Source organism: Diabrotica undecimpunctata, chromosome 2, assembly GCF_040954645.1.
Source record: "Diabrotica undecimpunctata isolate CICGRU chromosome 2, icDiaUnde3, whole genome shotgun sequence".
NCBI classification, from domain to species: domain Eukaryota; kingdom Metazoa; phylum Arthropoda; class Insecta; order Coleoptera; family Chrysomelidae; genus Diabrotica; species Diabrotica undecimpunctata.
The window spans coordinates 56851874-56870484 of NC_092804.1; the positions used below are offsets into that span (position 1 = coordinate 56851874).

The 18611-nt window shown below is 31.8% G+C and overlaps 1 protein-coding gene across 1 annotated transcript in view; it reads right to left on the reverse strand.

Annotated features, from left to right (window-relative positions):
- LOC140434583 (polyamine-transporting ATPase 13A3-like) overlaps positions 1–18611 on the reverse strand; it is a 152569-nt gene that overhangs the window by 42238 nt on the left and 91720 nt on the right. The window contains exons 4-8 of the mRNA XM_072522952.1: positions 12634–12701; positions 12516–12580; positions 11524–11680; positions 6132–6336; positions 3822–4020 (exon numbers count right to left, since the gene is read on the reverse strand). Coding sequence (XP_072379053.1) covers positions 3822–4020; positions 6132–6336; positions 11524–11680; positions 12516–12580; positions 12634–12701 — 694 coding nt within the window. The remainder of the gene's footprint in view (positions 1–3821; positions 4021–6131; positions 6337–11523; positions 11681–12515; positions 12581–12633; positions 12702–18611) is intronic.

The window sequence follows — 18611 nt, forward strand, 5'->3', positions numbered from 1 at the left end:
TTCGAAATAGTAGCAAAATAATGAAATATTATCGTCCTAAAACGCAGTCTATGACAATATCAAGAGAACCCAGAAGATTTAAGTTAGCAATTTATAATAAAAGTGTGGATCAAGGCATGTTCTTCAAATATCTAGCCGCTAATGTTACAATCAATAGAAATCTAAAACAATAAATACAAATGCAACCGATGGCTAGGGTATCAGGATTTCTCTGGAATGAAATATGAGGATCCAAATAAAAACGCAAATTTACAAAATCTGTGTAAGACAAACAACTACTTCTTCTTCTTCTTTGAGTGCCTCTCTTATCGGAGATTGGATATCATTAGAGCGATTCTAATTTTATTTACTGCTGTTTTAAATAATTCGTTAGTAGTACAGCCAAACCACTCTCTTAAATTTCTCATCCAGGACATTCTTCTACGGCCTGGATTTCTGCGTCCTTGGATTTTTCCTTGCATTATATTTTGTAGGAATGTGTACTTGCATTATATTTTGTAGGAATGTGTACTTTTGTCCTCTCATCAGGTGGCCTAAGTATTCAAGTTTTCTCTTTTTTATATTCAGTATAACTTCTGGATCGTTATTTATTCTGCGTATTACCTCTTCATTTGTAATTTTATCCACCCAACTTATTTTTAGTATACGGCGGTAGCACTACATCTCAAAGCTTTCAAGATTTTTAACATTCCTCTGTTTAAGAGTCCATGTCTCAACACCTAAACTGTTAACATTCTAGTTCGTAGCTGAATACTAATACCACGATTACAAAATAATTTTTTCATTTTTATAAAGGTAGACCTGGCAATCTCAATACGTCTTTTTAGCTCGTGATTTTGGTTACCTGTTTCATTGATGAGGGTTCCCAAGTATTTATATTCGCTTAATTTTTGGAATTGGGTACCGTTTATTGCGATACTAGTGTCATCTATTGGATTCTTACTGATGGTCATATATTTGGTTTTTTTGACGTTCATCCTTATGCCGTAGTTATTACATATCTCATTCATACTTTCAACTAGATGTTGTAGATCTTCCGCTGTTCTTGCCATTATCACCGTATCGTTAGCATATCGAATGTTATTGATAACTTCTCCATTGACTATTATCCCTTCGTTTGCATGTGAGAGAGCTTCTTGACATATTTGTTCGCTGTAGATATTAAACAAGAGCGGTGACAATATACAACCCTGCCGTACTTCTCTACCTATTTCTATTTCGTCCGATGTTTGCTCTTCTATTTCTATATTAGCTCGCTGATTCCAGTACAGATTTAATATTATTTGTATGTCTCTGGTGTCGATATACAACTACAACTACTACCACGCAATTACTACGTACGACAGAAACAAAAACTCGACAAAAATCAATTACTGACAAAACACTTATAGGTAAGGTGAGGAGCAGTGATACCAGGACCCTGTGTAATATCCAAGACGTTGTAAAATGATCTAGAGTGAGAAAAAGAGCATAATACGAAAATGTTGATAGAATGAGTAATAATAGACTTGCAAAAATTGCAAAAAAGACAAACCGAATATTAGCAAACTACCGAAAGACCTCCCAAATGCTGGTATGAAAAATCGACATGGGAATCCCAAAATGTGAAAAATAAAGAATTAGTAATAACTTGTTAAGATAAGAAGATGATATTGTTCTTTTGGAGAGAATATTGGAGAGAATACTTTAACAACTAGACTAAGAAGCCGAAAAGTTGGATTAAAGATAAATTACGATAAAACAACAGTGATGACAAATCAAGAAAAATTATTAATTTTTCTAGTCAAACAAAAACAGATCGGAGAAGTTAATGAATATAATATACTAAAACTGAATAAACAACCAAAGAGTAGAAATAAAAACACGAACGAAATTCTTATTTCATTATTATTATTATCATCATCAATTGTGCTACAGCCCTTTAGTAGAGGCTCGAGCTTCCTATATTTATTTCACCAGTTCATTGCCAACCAATGCCAGTGTGTTGCAACCTATTTTTATAGCGTCTTCGTCTACCCCAACCGTTCTCTAAGCCTTGGCCTACTTCTTCGTCTACTTATCACCGGCTGTAACATAAGAATTCTTCTAGAAAGGTTGTCCTGCTGCGATCTTGCTAGACGTATTGTCCATCTTAATCTTGCTATTTTTATAAAAGATTCACGTCCGAAACCACCAGATATCTGTTTGTATTTATGCTATATCTCATAGTTGTACGTCCGTCTCCAAATATGGTTTTCACATATGCCATCGAATATTCCTCTTGGGATTCTTCGTTTAAATATAAGCAACAGGTTTTCATCTGTCTTATAGATGGTCCATGTTCCTGATTTATATATCAGCACTGACAGTATAAGGTTTTTGTATATTGTTATTGTTGTTTTCTGACTTAAGTTTCTACTTTTTATGTGTTTACGTAGCCCAAAAAGCAGTTGTTTGCCAGAGTTATTTTTTCCGTTATGGAGTTGTCATTGGTAATCAGGGAGCTCAAGTATGCGAATTTGTCCACCACTTTAAAGCTAGACTTATTTACAGTGAATTGGGGACCGATGTTTTCCGCTCCGGCTCTTGTTGGGTGTTAGTGCCATCATTTTGGTTATTTTGTTATTTATTTGTAGGCCCTTATATTTTGAGGCATTTGAGAAAGCGGTGTAAATTTCTTCTAGCTTGCTTGTTGTTCGAGAAATTAGATCTAAATCATCTGCATAGGCCATTAATTTATAAGGATTTGTTAAAAAATATTTCATCTGGTGTCTATAATGGTATCTCTAAGCGTCTTTTCTAAGACTATGTTGTAAAGAAGGCACGCCAGTGCATCTCCACTAACTGGTAACTGTCCACTATCTGATATTTCTGTAACATGTCATTTTTGTCTTAGCTTTATTGATTTTCAGACCAACTTTATTGTTTTCCTACTCAACTCTTCGCAGGAGATTAAACATTACTTGCTCATTTGCTGCTATAAGTGTAGTGTCGCCAGTAAATCTTAAATTGCAGACTTTTCTACCAGCCACTGTTAGTCCACCGGCCATCAATCTAAAGCCATTCTCATGACATGTTCACCATAAATGTTAAATAAGTCAGGTGACAACACGCATCCTTGTCTAACACCTCTCTCGGTCTTGAATTAGTCTGAGAACTTCTGATCTAGTCGTACTGTTGCTATATTGGACTGATACAGAGTTCTAATAAGTGTCACCAGGTGCATTGGTGTGCAAATCAAATGTCTTTTGGTAGTCAACGAAGCATATAATCATAGGTACTTGAAATTCTCTAGACTTTCCAATGAGTTGTCTCAGGTTCAGAATTTGTACCCGTCTACTAATAAACTAATACAATTTACAATTAACTTTGCAGCACACTATCATAGGCTGATTTAAATATATAAAGAGGAAAAAAGGTGATACGTATCGATAATGAATTCGTTGGTTTTCTCCAGTATCTGTTTCAGCACAAATATCTGGCCCGTTGTTGATCGACCAGACCTAAAACCACTTTGATATTCGCCAAGCAGCTTGTGTGAATCTGCACTTAGGCGACCATATAGGATTTGTTCCTCATTCAAAGTTCGTACTATGATATAGACGAAAGATTATGTGGATAAGAAACGTCAAAAAAGTAGAGTAGAGGACTAGCAAAATTGAATTTAAAATTTTTCTAGTACAATATTGGACAAAGAGACGAAATATAGAATAAGATTATTATAGATTGAGGACCGCCGATATATAAATGAGAAAGATGTATTTAGGTACATATAATTCGTACATACGAAGCCAATTTACTTTTAATGTAATTATGAATATTATTTGACAAATAGTTTTTACCTGTTAACATACTCTCGTTGACAACACAAGTTCCAGATAATAATACTGCATCACATTGCATTTCACATCCTTCTGGTGGTATAATAATTAAATCTCCCGGTACCAATTCCGTTGTGGGTACCTCTTCATAAATCTCTTCACCTCTACACACTATAGCTGTATCTACATAATTTACAGTACCTCTTAAATTTTTTTGGTTCTAAAAGTAATACATCGTAAGTAGTTTTAATAACAGATTCTACCGAATGCCGAAAATATCAAAAATTTAAAGAATCGATAACATCTGAAACCCATAGTAAATAAAAATATAAATCAAATGTGTTAAAATCTAAAAAAAATCTAAAATTCGAAAAAGAAAATTTAAAATTTATAAAATCATATTATGTCGATTTGACATAATTGAATTTATTTTAAAATGTTTTTTAACAAATTTCTATCTTAATATAATTGCATAACTAATATGTTTTATTTGATACTAAGTTGTATATAATTACTAAAGATTAGGAATTAACCTTCACATTTTATTGGGCCATCTCAGGAGCCATATGATAAAGTGTTTCGCTTGTCATATTTCGATATAATCTTAAATGTTTCTTAGCCAATAAGCTTGCTTTCGCTCTATACCTCTTCGACCTTTTAGTTTTCCTTTGAGATTCAGCTGACATATTTCTTATCTGTCTTTCCTCAATGCCCCAAATTATATATTTTCCTACATTTAAAGGTTATGTGTGCTGTCTGCTTCGGTGTAGTTATGTATGCTTAGAGTCTGTGCTTTTACTTTTTAAAACAGTACTGGCTACTGGTCAAACATACCACTTGATCATTATTTGTCTTATTTCTAAATTGGTTGTGGTTGCTGGTTTTAACTGATGGTTATTTTAAAGAAATTTCTTTATTCTTAAAAAAGTGTTTTTAGTGATTGCGATTCTGTCATTTGTTGCTACGTCAGAATCTAGTTGGTCCGTTATGATAGTTCCCAAATATGTGAATTTGTTAACTCTTTGTACTTGAACATCGTTTATTTCAAATTGTGCATTTAGAGATCAGTTACCGTTGCAGACTACAAACAAAGTTTGGTTTTATTTTCATGGATTTTGATTCTTATTTCAGCCTCTATGTTATGGATATGATTCATCTGAATCTGAATGCCTTCAAACTGTCTGATACAATTACATTATGTAATTTCCCATTAATTTTTTTCCAGTTGGTTGGCCTTCAGGTGGTGTTTTGAATGGCTAATCTGAGTGAGTATAAATTGAATAATGTTGGAGATATATAACAATCCTGTCTAAATACACGTTTTATAGATATTTCGTCGGTTAGATTATTTCCAATTTTTTCGTTAGCAGTTTGAGTCCAGTACACATTTTTTTGATGCCGACATATTTGTCATCAATTCCTATATTTTATCAAATGCTTCCTATCCCGGGTCTCTCCCTAAAACCTTCCTCGTTTGGTGGGAAAAACGGAAAACGTAGATTTAACAAGTATCTGTGGGCCGTAGAAAAATATTTTAAACAAGAAATTTAGCTGAGATAATTTTGAACAAAAATGTTTACGTGTAATTTTTCTGTAGAATGAACCATTCTTTCAGAAACAAGGCTTGAAGTGACCGACCATTGTAAATGTTAGTTATGCACGCAAAATCAAGTCTTTTAATAAAATTTGTATGAACTCGATGGTAAAAATTCAATTTTTACCTGTCCTATCGACAAAAATTAAAATGCATTTTAAAGTTAAAGAGTGCAGCTTTCGTACGCAATATTTGTATTTTTCCACAAATGAAGTCAGTTTCTATAGTTTAGTCAGTTTTTTTTACATTTTTGACAGCCCAATCTTCGAAACTTATAGCATGCAATTTCGATTTTAAGTTTTGGCAACAAATACAGGCATTTGAAATATGCCTAAAAACGCTGAATTTAAACTTTCACATAACAAACAATTTAAAACTCCTTCTTTTTGATTGCACAAGTAGGTAAATCGATATTCCCCCTTCCCCATGAGGGTTTTTTAAAGTGGAAGCCCCGGGGAAGGAGTGGCAAATTTGCAAGGGTTCTTTGAGGTTCCAAAATTGACATTCTTAGTAAAATAATTCAGCTTGTTCTTTTCGTTTTTAGAGATCAAATCTCTGACGCCTGGACTAATTATAGTTTTCCAGTACTAAATAAAAACAAGTTTTTGCTTTCGAATATTTGAAAACTAAGGACTATGTATCTAATGTACTTAATAACTAAAAAAAATTTGAGTAGTAAAGTATTTTACTTCTATACGGTACAACAGTAAGTTAGTATAACAAAATTAAGAGAGTACCTTTCTTGTTTGAAGTACGGACGTCGATATACCAACAACTGACATTATTATTATGGCAATTGTGTAATAGTAATAGCTTTCAGATAACCATACGATTAAGCTGAACAATTGGAACATATAAAACGGCGTGAGAGCTTCTAAAAGGATCAAAGTCACTACTGTTTGCACTGGGACTGATATTTCATTATTTCCATATAAAATTCTCCTAAAAAATGTAAACAATAAAAATTATTATAATTGTTAACTTTTAGTATTTACTATATCTAAGAGTAGTATTGAGCACAAAAATCTCATGTTATTTTGTATTCAAATACAAAATTGTTGATAAACGTGTAGCTACTATGGAAAGTGAGAGGATATTACATTGGCATTTACATTATTTATAAAAAATTCAAGAATATCGAGACCAAAAGCGAATAATTTACTATTTAGACGAGACAATAAAGGTACTCGAAGGATTATTGTGCACTGAGGATCTTCAAATGGTTGGGTGCCAAATGGGTTAAAGCTTCGAGGAAAAAAAAAATAGAAAAATGGAGTGTAGATTATCATCAGAATATGAATGCTAATATATTCGAAAACTAGTTTAAAAATACATTACTACAAAATACAATACATATATAACACCCAGCAGTATGATAATTATGAACAATTCCAGCTATCACTCAAGACTTCTAAAAAAAATTCCGAAAAGTTCGTCTTCAAAACAGAAACTACAAGATTTCCTTAGATAATGATTTGCATTTTGAAGAGAACTATAAAAGACACAATTACTTGATGTGCTTTGTACTAAAACTTATGGCAAACCTTAAAGTAATCACCTTATTTTTGCATTTTCGATCCCATAGAACTTATTTGGGGACAAGTAAAAAACGAATTCGTAGGAAAAATATTTTTTCAAAATTTGACGCGAAAGTGATTGATTTATTTCGATAGGCATGAACTAACAAACCATGTAGTTAATGTAGAAAATGAATACAGAAGGCAAGGACAATTAACTTCAAACAGTGAACAATTTGTTATTAATCTGTTGGATAGTAACGATGATGAAAGCTCGTCTGAAGAAGAAATGTTTTAGACAAACTACTTTAATGTGGTGACGATTTCAGTTAAAACCATTCAGGTTTTCGTTATAAATTGTTAACTTTAAAACAATACTATTTTTTTTAATGTAATAGTAATTTACGTAACAAGTATCGAAAGTGATATTTTACGAGACAAGTAGGAAGTTTCTAGGGCGAGCCGTAGGCAAGTCCTGGAATCGTGCGAGTCGCGTAAAATTACTTTTGGATCGTGTTACGTACAATATTTATTCTTCAGCCGTTTTGTATGTTAAAAAGAATATATGGATAAACTTTGCTTATGAACTTTTAATAAACACTTTAAAGTTACTCTCGTGAATTCAACATTAGAAAAATCTACTTATGAATGTGAATTTTATTTCTTAAATAATTTTCTACGTATCCCTCTGCTACATTAGGTGATTTCCATCCTCCGTGTCTTTTCAAGTTGGTTATAGTACCACCACTATCAGCCAGTAAAGTGGCTGAGATATGGATTTTATTTTAAGGAAAGCAATAACTTTTGGATAACGGTTTATATCTATATATTTTTAATGTTAAATGTGGACTTAAGCATCGAGTAATTGCTCCAAAGGCTTGATGGCTTCAAGATATTAGATTTTCCATTAGATATGCAAGAATGACTTCTTCATTTATAGTATGTACGTTTTTATCATTGCTCCATTTTTGAAATAAATCGTAGACCAATTCATACCTCTTTCTTGACTTTACCAACAATAATTTATAAATAGCGGCTTTAGCAGTTTCCCTAATCTCATCTGGAATTATTTCGGCTTCACTTTCACTGCTGATTTCCATTTCTTGGAATTGAAAAATGAAGTTTTTATTTTCGGGACGGCTACAGAAAAAATACTGTTCCGCAGTTTTATTTATGTGATGTCATCGTTAAACGGTAATAGAAAATGACGATGTATCACCTAGTACTTTTTTCTGAAAGAGTGGCAAATTGATAAATTTTTTGACATTTAACTTTAACCATTTAAAAACAAAGAAATATAACGGTTTGTTTTTTCCCTTAAAAAATTTTTAATTTTTATTTAAAAAATGAAAGGACGTTATCCACTTATTGTACGTAAGAGAGATACCTCTAGGAATAATCAAGACGATCGAAAATATCTACCAAAACAACACAACAAGAGTAAAAGTAGAAGAAGAACTAACCGGCCCTATTGAAGCTGGCAATGGGATAACAGGGATATCTGACAGGGAGATTTCCTGAGTCCTCTATTGTTCAACCTGATTATGATTGAAATAATAAAAAAAGTAAGAATTAAAAAAGGATACCAAATGGGAGAAAAATAACTTAAAATTTCCCCAAAAAATAAAAATGCATGGTTATAACAGGAAATTCACTAAGATGTAAATTGAAGCTGGAAGGTAAAATAATAGAACAAGTGATGGAGTTTAAATATCTAGGCATTACATAATCTAGCTACGAAAAGCTCGAAACTGAAGTGGAAGATCAACTGAATAGGGCAAATAGAGCCGCAGGTTGACTAAATGAAACTTCTTCTTCTTCATCCTTAAGTAATCCAACTTTGGACATAGGCTTCCCCCAAATCAATCCAGTGTTTTCTATTTTGCGCCACTTGCTTCCAGTTGTGTCCTCCGATCTTCTTAATATCATCACCCCATCTTATTTGTGGTCTTCCTCTGCTTCTTTTTCCTAACCATGATTTCCATTTTGTATTTCGTGGTTCCATCTTTTATCCTTTAGTCAGGCATTGTGTCCTGCGAAGCTCCATTTTAATTTGGCAGCATGTTCTTCTGCGTTTTTTACTTTGGTTTTGTTTCTAATCCATTTGTTTGTTTTTTGTCTATAAGTCTCACTCCAAGCATTGATCTTTCCATCGCTCTTTGTGCTTTTAAAAACATACAAATGAAACAGACAGAATGAAAGGCAGAATTTACAAAACAGTCATCAGACTAATAATGACCTACACGGCAGAAACACGACCTGACACAGAAAGGACAAAAAGGATATTAGAAACAGCAGGGATGATATTACACTGGTAAGACAGTATGAGATAAAGCTAGAAGTGCATATATACGACGCAGATGCAAGGTGGAGAACATCAAGAACTGGGTAGCAAATAGAAGAGTACAATGGAACGATCATATAAGCCGAATGACGATCAGTAGAAAGACCACGAAAACGATGGAACGACAACTTACTGGAGGAACGTTGAAAAATAGAGTCATGACTACATAAAAAGATGAAGAAAATTTTTTTTCCAAAATCAGATTTCTCTACTTTTTGACTATATACGAGGCTGGATTGATATAAAACTAGCCTTTGATAGAAAAAACAAGTTTTTTGGAATTAAATCGATTTATTACTCAACATATATAACATATTAGCTCGATACACTTAGTAAGACGGTGTTCCAATTTTTTTATCCCATCCGAATAGTACTTTTGCTCGAGTTCTTCAAAATAGGCTGAAGCTTCAGCGACGACTTATTCATTTGTTGCGAAACGGCGTCCTCCGAGCCATTTTTTTAAGTTTGGAAACAGGAAAAAATCGCTGGCGGCAAGATCTGGGGAATACGGTAAGTGTTCAACCAATTCATAGCCCAATTCGTGTAATTTTGCCATGGCGACGGCTGATCGGTGAGCCGGTGCATTGTCTTGGCGAAAGAGCACTTTTTTGCGTTCCAAACCGGTGCGTTTTCGACGCAATTCGGCATCGAATCGATCCAATAATGCTGCGTAGTACTCACCATTGATTGTTTTTCCTTTTTCCAAGTAGTCGATGTGGATAATGACCTTCGCATCCCAGAAAACAGTCGCCATCACTTTGTCGGCCAAATGTGCACTCTTTGCCTTCTTCGGCCGGCCCTTCGCCGCGTTTGCGCCAGTTTCGACTGTTCTTTGGTTTCCAGTGTGTAATAATGTACCTAGGTTTCATCAACGGTGATAAATCAGCGAAAAAAATCCTTCGGATCGCGCCGTATCATCGCCAAAAGCGTCTCCGAAGTGGCCACACGTTTTTGCATTTGATCGATTGTCAGCAAACGCGGCACCCATCGCGTGGATAGCTTTTTCATGTCATGGTGAATGATGTTGTGTACGCGTTCGTAGGAAATGTTTAGGATCTCTATTAACTCGCGGAGCTTAATTCGACGATTTGCCATAATTATGTCATGGACTTTGTTGATAATTTCCGGTGGATACTTCATTTGGCCTCCCGGGACGCTCATCATCCAAAATACTCGTACGACCTCGTGGAGGAACTTAATCACCGAACGATATTCGACTTTTTTTATTTCTCCGAAAACACAAAATTTGCTTGCTTTTGACGGCTGTAAAAACCAAACTAATTGTTTTTTAAACTTAAAATTTTGACAGACGTCATGTCGTGAATGGCAAATGTCAACACCGAAACCACTTGGGTATCAAGTAGCGTTATCTATCAAAGGCTAGTTTAATATCAATCTATCCTCGTAATATTACACATTGTTATTTTATAATTTAATACATACATCAATAAATTTGTGTCCGTGAAACAACCAATATCGCGATACGTCAATGGACAGCGGCTACTCGAATTTCTTAAATATTTATACCGCCACTTTTTTCGATGAGCAATAGAAATATGGGAGTAGCTATATCTATAAATTTTAGGTATGTCGTAAAATCGACATGTTTTGGAAAAATTAGAGGAAAAAAAAAAGTTGCATAGGGAAACAGTGTTAGACTCGGCCTAATAAAGCGATACCCAAAGTTTCTAGAGAATATCTATCATAAACTTTTTTTTTGCCGAAGGGCACTCTAAATAAAAGGTACGGTTTGAATTTCTAGCGTTCGTTGTAAGAAAATGCTTTATAATTGAATTAATTTACCTGGAGAAAAGCATTCATTTTCATAAAGACTAGTTTTAAAAACAATATCTTCATTTTGTTTTTCGGAATTGATTGTTTCACCATTTAAATAGTCTTTTCAAAAGAGGTAAATTCAACCAATTAGCATATCATATTAATATACAAATAATATTCACTATATTATAATGGACAAAAATGCTGGCTTCCATTTTTTGTTTTACAGTAATTGTAAACTATTTTCTTACAATACTAAATATACCTTTCACAAATATAACAATTTAAAATTGTTATTAAGCAATAAAAATTTAATTAATTTATAATATTTATAATTAATTAATTAAATATTAAAAAATATTTTTCTTGAGATGTAACTAAGATAAATTGCTCTTAATCGTAATATTTACGGAACACTTTATATAGGATCGCGTAATATTCGCGTATTCATAGAAGTCAATTATGAATGGTTTTTAAAAACTGGGCACTTACTTTGTAACTTGCTTGTCTTCTGTTTGACCTTTAAAAGAATGTAATTTGGATCTTGTAATACCTTTGTCAAATCCTGCTAACTTAACAAAACTGTTGGTATCATCGTCCCATACATACAATAATTTTTTACATTTGATAATTCGGGCTTGATATAGTCCTAAAACATGCATATTTCGTTCGTGTAACTAATTATACACAAAGTTATCTTGTAAAATTATATTAATAATAAATACAATTAAATTAAAGAAGGGAACGTGAAAGAATTTACGAAAAATATTAGTAAAAACAAACGGAAAAAATGGCCATAGATATAAAATATGTTAAAATAAAAACACTGAGAATAAAAATAACAATTTTGGGTGTATAATAAAATAATAAATGAGTTTGGCAGATATAGAGGGTGTTTAATGACGAGCTTACACTCTATATATCGAAAGCTACTTAAACGATATTTATGAAAATTGGTTTATGGAGATTAAAGATTATGACGAATTTAAAGAAAATATTTTGACAGACATACCACTTCCGGAAATGAAATATATTGATACATTTGTTGTAAAGATAACTTTACTACACCATAAATTTGATCGAATTTTTTAAAATATAAGAATCTGCCTTTTTCATCATAATAAGAGAGAACTATATAATTCAATCATAAAAGAATCACCAGAGATCGCGAAATAGTTGGAAGGCCAAATGATAATTGTATGAGATATATATTATGTGACTATAATTGATATAGATTATAGATTGTAATACTATGACGTATGACTATCTCGCTCTACGTAAAATAGAGACGTATTTACCATAATAATGCAAAATATTTATAAATATTTTAAAATTATATTAAATTCCTAAATTTTAATCATACAGAATATATCCAATATCGGTGTAGACCAATGCATGGCCGCTCTTCAGCCATCCGATCCTATATCTTAGTCATTTAATTTTAAGTAACTATGTTTAGTCGGTTTAAAATGGTTTATACTTACTTTTTTGTCTGCCGTCGCAAATATTACATTCCAAGATGTTATCTTCATTTTGATTAGCAGCACTCCTGAAATTTAAAATATTATAATTAGATGGTTTTCATTATATATTCTCTCTTACCTTAGACAACTGGCTTGGATCGTTTTAATTTCCTTAACAAAATATGATTTGTATTTTCTATAAATATCCTAAAACAAAGTCAAAATAAATCTTCGTAGCCTCTTTCACAAAATCAATAAATCAGCAGCTAATCAAATACTGATGATTATTACAATATGAACCTACAGTACAACAAGCGAGAAGTGGCTTGTTGCGCGTTGACCAAATTTTATATTATTACAGAATACATTACATATTACATATTTCATAATCATTAATTTCTTCTCTGTCCGTCAAGCGGAAGAGATCGATCACCTAACGTTAAATTTACTGCAGTGTTTTCCAGTGACGTAGACAGAATTTCATTTCGGGGATGTCCACTGGTTTAAGTTAATCCCCCTTTCTGCAAAACGTTTAGAAACTAAATCTACTTATACTTTTTTTAATAATTTTTTTAATAAATTTTTTTTATACGAAGAATACTTTTTATATATTTTTTTTGTGTAATAAATAGTGTGAAATTAATGAACAAATTGCACAGAAAATGATGACAGTACAATTTGTAAGAAAAAAAATTGACTTTTAACTGTAAAATAATTACAATCAATAAAAATTTATAAATTATGTATTTCACGAAATTAATATATTAGGTACTTTAAAGTTGTATAAATTTTAAATCTTGGGGCGCCAAAAATAATAGCATGTTATAACTTATAACTTACAGAAATATTTATTGAAATGCAAAATTCTAACTTTTAAGTAAAGAAGAAAAAGTAGTATGCCATACATAATCATAAAAGTGAAAATATATACCTTGTTTCTCATTATATTTTGACCCCCACTTATTTTCCTTAATTTCGGGAATACAAAAAAACGTTTCAAATAAAAGTTGTATTATTTTACCTGTACCGACCAAAAATGTAGCAACAGACCAAATTTTGTATACAGGAAGTGCCCAATAAAATGCATCTTCAATATTTCAAATGGGACACCCTGTATTTTTTTATAGTTTTGAGTAGCCCTGCATTTCCTGATTACCAATATATAACATTGTGTAGCATTAGTTTTGTTTTATAATGTACTACAAAAGGGTAACCATGGGTGGCTATGCAACTGACATTTCAAAATGAAATAATTATTAATTTATTATAAACTGTCAGTCCTCATACCGAAATGGGTTATGCTACAAATGAAAAAGTAGATATATTCTCAATTTATGTGAAAAATAATAAAAACAAGCAAGCGGAAAGAAGAGAATATAGGCTGATTTATCCAGATCGACAGACTCCTTCTGCAAATACATTTTTATATAATTATCGTCATGTCATAAATGAAAAAATTTTTGAACGGAAGAAACGTACTATCGTAGGAAATGATGAAGATCTTAATACTTTGCTTTACTTTGAAGTTAAAAATTAAATACTTAACTAATAGATTAAATACATAATAACATTTTTATTTTAGAAAATTCCGAAACTAGTCTAAACATGCTACTAATGCATTAGAGAAAAGCTGTGCGACGATACAAAGTTTTAAAAAAGCACAACTATAAGCCGTACAAAATATTACCGGTACAAGAACTTACCGATTTTCATAAGAGAAAGCGTTTACAGTTCTGTCAAGACATGCTTACAATTTTTAACAATGATCCTAATTATTTTTATAACATTTTATAGACAGATGAATCAAGTTTTTCAACTTCAGGCATTTTTAATAGAAGAAATAGGTATTCGTGGGAACAGAAAAATAATAGAAAAAGAAAAATTAAGCTAATAAAAAAGTCAGGAAGAAAATTAATAAATGTGTGGTGCGGAATATTTCAAAACAAAATAGTTGGACCGTTGTTTTATGATTATAAATTAACTGGGGAATCATATTTGGACACAGTCATTACAGAAGTGGATGAGTTATTAAATCAAAATTATACACAAAATCAATTAAATAGTATGATATGGCAACAAGATGGAGCACCGCCACATAATGTCGTAGCCATTCAAGAACATTTAAATAATTAATTTAGTGTGTGGATCGGCAATAAGGGTACCATTACATGGCCACCAAATAGTCCCGACTTAACACCATATGATAGCTTTTTTATGGGGGCTTTTAAAAGAAAAAGTGTATTTTGATTCAAATACAAATATTAACACTATCACGGCAAAAGTTCGTGCGGAAATTGAAAATTTAAATGGTCATAATAACACAATATCTGACGCATTAGAAAATTTGAGACGAAGATATTACTTGTGTATTGATAACAATGGAGGGCACTTTGAGCATCTATTGTAATATTAAAGATAGTATTGTATCCTCAATGTAGTATTGTAAGTCATTAATTTTGTTGACTTTCTAAATATATTTTTGCTAAATATATTTTTTTCTTATATTAGTATAGTATAGTAGTACCATACGCCATTATAGAACAAAACTACTGCTACACTATGTTATATATTTGTAATCAGGAAATGCAGGGCTACTCAAAACTATAAAAAAATACAGGGTGTCCCATTTGAAATATTGAAGATGCATTTTATTGGGCACTCCCTGTATACAAAATTTGGTCTGTTGCTACACTGTTGTTCGGTACAGATAAAATAATACAACTTTTATTTGAAACTTTTTTTTGTATTCCCGAAATTAAGGAAAATAAGTGGTGGGTCAAAATATAATGAGAAACCCTGTACATAGTTATAATTTGATTTTTCTACTTTTTTGTCATTATATCTAAAACATTCTGAATTCACGTTAATATTCCAGTGGCACGATAGTAAGACAAGTCTAGTAAGTCTTTTATTACTGTCTATTTCTCAAATAAGATTTTACTTAGTAATTAAAATTCTAAAAAGTCTATTGATATTTGGAAAAAACCTTTTATCACAAAATTCCAACCTCCAAAATTTCTGTATCAGTCTTCAAAGTTCTTACTTTACCCCATATTAAATATTCTATTGTTAGTTCTATCAGAGAACATTTTTTGTCTTCAAAATATGGAGATAGCTTTGTTAACTGGTTAGCTTTCAAAGGAGATGCAAAACCAGGAAGGAGTATTTGAAATACAGTCAAAAGGTCTTCATTGTTGATAAATCTTTTTTTTTTTTTAAGTAGAAATTAGATTGTCTAAACATGGAATGAACGTCGATACTCGAATAAAATATTCTTTAACTGAAGTTGTTAAATGATTATCTCTACAAGTCTGTCCCTTGTTAATCCTTAGAATTTAAAGCTCAGTATCAAAAATATCTTCAGATAATTTAGAAGCAGAAATATCTGTTACCAAGCTTCTGCGACCAGATTGAGAAATTTCTTTGAGTCTAATACAAATGGGTTCAAACAACTCAACAAAGTTTAACAAAGTAGTGTGGCGTTCAATAAACCAAGTTTCGTACAAGCTACTCAGCCTTTTCTTTTAACAATCTGGAATTTGAGCTTGAATTACATCTTTTAGAGTTTTGCAGCATGATCATTTTTTCTGAGAAAATTAATTACTTGATTGGTAAGATCTAAACAGTTTCTTGTATTAGTCACTGAAATAATACTGGACAATGCATGATTGAATATGTGACTAGCACAATATACAAAAGGGTACAACTCGTGTAGTTTCGTTTGGGTACCTTTATACTTGCCGCTCATATTAGAGGCACCATCATATCCTTGGTTTACACAATCATTTATATCTAATCCAAGTATTCTGGCTAATTTGTGTGCATGTTAAATACAAATATATATTATTAATAAATGATTGCAGTGGAATGACGTAAACGTATCCTATCGACAAAATTTTAAACCATCATTATATTATTATTATTACTCCTATATTGGAATCTTTGCAGCATCAAAATGCGGATGTATGAAACAATTGATGCGCATTCCGCTTGGGTTGTTCAAACTTTAAACTTCAAATAAACTTTAACATGCGTTATGTACTAGTTCTATGACAACAGTTTTGTTGTTTGACTTGGACTTTTTTTATAAACAAAAAAATTTATTATTAAAAATTTTATTAATAATAAATTTTTTTATTTAAAAGATTTAATTTCCTGCTAGGTTCGTAACTTTTTTAAGATTATTAATATATTTGTACTATGTATATTTAAAAGATAAAAAAAGTTAGTTATAAGTGCTCAATGCTCCTGGGTGCTCAATGCTCCAGTATCTGGGCATTATTTTAAATAGTTAAAAAAGCATTACTTTTCTATAAAAAGTTTTGTAAATAGAGCAAGTATGATCAATTTCTACGTATTTATTGCATTTTAAACTCAACAATATTTGATAATATTTCGGGGCTGTTCGGACCACCTGGACACCCCCTGGTAAGTCTCTGATACATTTTCGGCTACGTCACTGGTACATATTCAAAACGGGTACATTTTCGAATTAACATGAAAAGTTCGGCGAAAAATAAATGTTTAGGATTACAAGCACGAGTAATTATATTTTTAAGAAGAAATGGGATACACTTTTGGGAAATTTCGAAGCAGAAAAACTCTCCGAAACGAGATTCGCAATTTAGTATTTCGTTGAAGAAAAAAAAAACAAAGATAATAGACTCACTATAATGGTAAGGCACGACATAAGCGAGTTAAGACTAGATTATCTCGAAAATTAAACAATTTCGTAGGGAAAACCGAACGATTATTTTCACAGATGAGATGTATGTAATTGGAGTGATAATAATTATAGTTTTCTAAGGAAGCCAGTTTCGAAAGTACAAAGGTTAATTATTGTTGCTGCTAATAATGAGAATTAGTTCGTTAAGAATTTGTGTTTGAGGTGGAAATTCCAATCTAAATTTGGTGATTGCCACGACGATATGAACTTCGAGAATTAGCAGAAGTAGCTTACGGATAAACTTCTAATAAATTTACCTCTAACCAGTGTTAAAGTATTAGACAATACATAATTTTACAATAAACAAACATCTAACTTTTACATCTCAAAAAAGCAGATATGCAACTATGGCTTGGAGAAATACATATGGCGTACATTGATTAAATGCTCGTCAAGAGTTATACGAGTTAATTAAAGTACATAAGCTGTGACAAACTATTTGCTAAAGCCTTGGTTTATAATAAATATTGTGGCTATAAGCACACAAAACAAAAATCGAACAAAATTAGACTGTAGAGAGACTAGAGACTTCTCTGCGCAAGAACGCATAAGGAGGATTCTAGTCTGGAATATGATGAGTTAGTCTCAGTGAATTTTAGGAATACGAATATGAGCGCCATACAAGATATATTAAGTTATACATAATTTATACAATTAAAACAAAACATATATTGTTAAACAAAATTAGCGAAATCAATATGCTACAAAATGAACCTTGACAAGTTTGAGTTAAGTCCATAACAGCTCTTTACAAAGGTAATAAAACTATTAAACCATTTTTATTAAATTAGAATGATAAAGCAATTTAACTTTTGATATTAAATTGACTATCAAAAAAATTACACATAAGAGTAATTTTATGGTGAGCTTAATGGTATGGTAATGTTGCTGACCAAAAGATAGGCTCACGGATACAATGAAAGAAAATTTGTTACCTTAGATCTTTAATACTAACAATCTTCAACAAATTGGTATCCAGCAAAACCGCGTACTATTACGGGTTGCTTAGCAAATACAGCGGCAACGAAAATGTGCCGGTGATGACAACGTTACTTCGCGTGGTTCGCAAAAAAAAAACAACCCTGATCGATCGCAATTCTCACTATTGAGCCACTATTAACACTCTTGAAACGTACCACAGCGGCAATAGTAAATATTTTCGTGAATAAACCACAGATGGCTAGAATGAATATATCGAATTCTATGCACCTGGAAACAAACAAACTGCGCCAACTTGTGAACTATTCGTAATCACTTAATATATCTTTTAATGGATAACCCAAATAATTTGGTACTTACACCTTAAATATTCGCTAATGTTTATTAGCTTTATAAGGATTGTGGTGATGATGGTCAGTCCTAAACATTTCTTTTTATTTTTTGCCAAAATT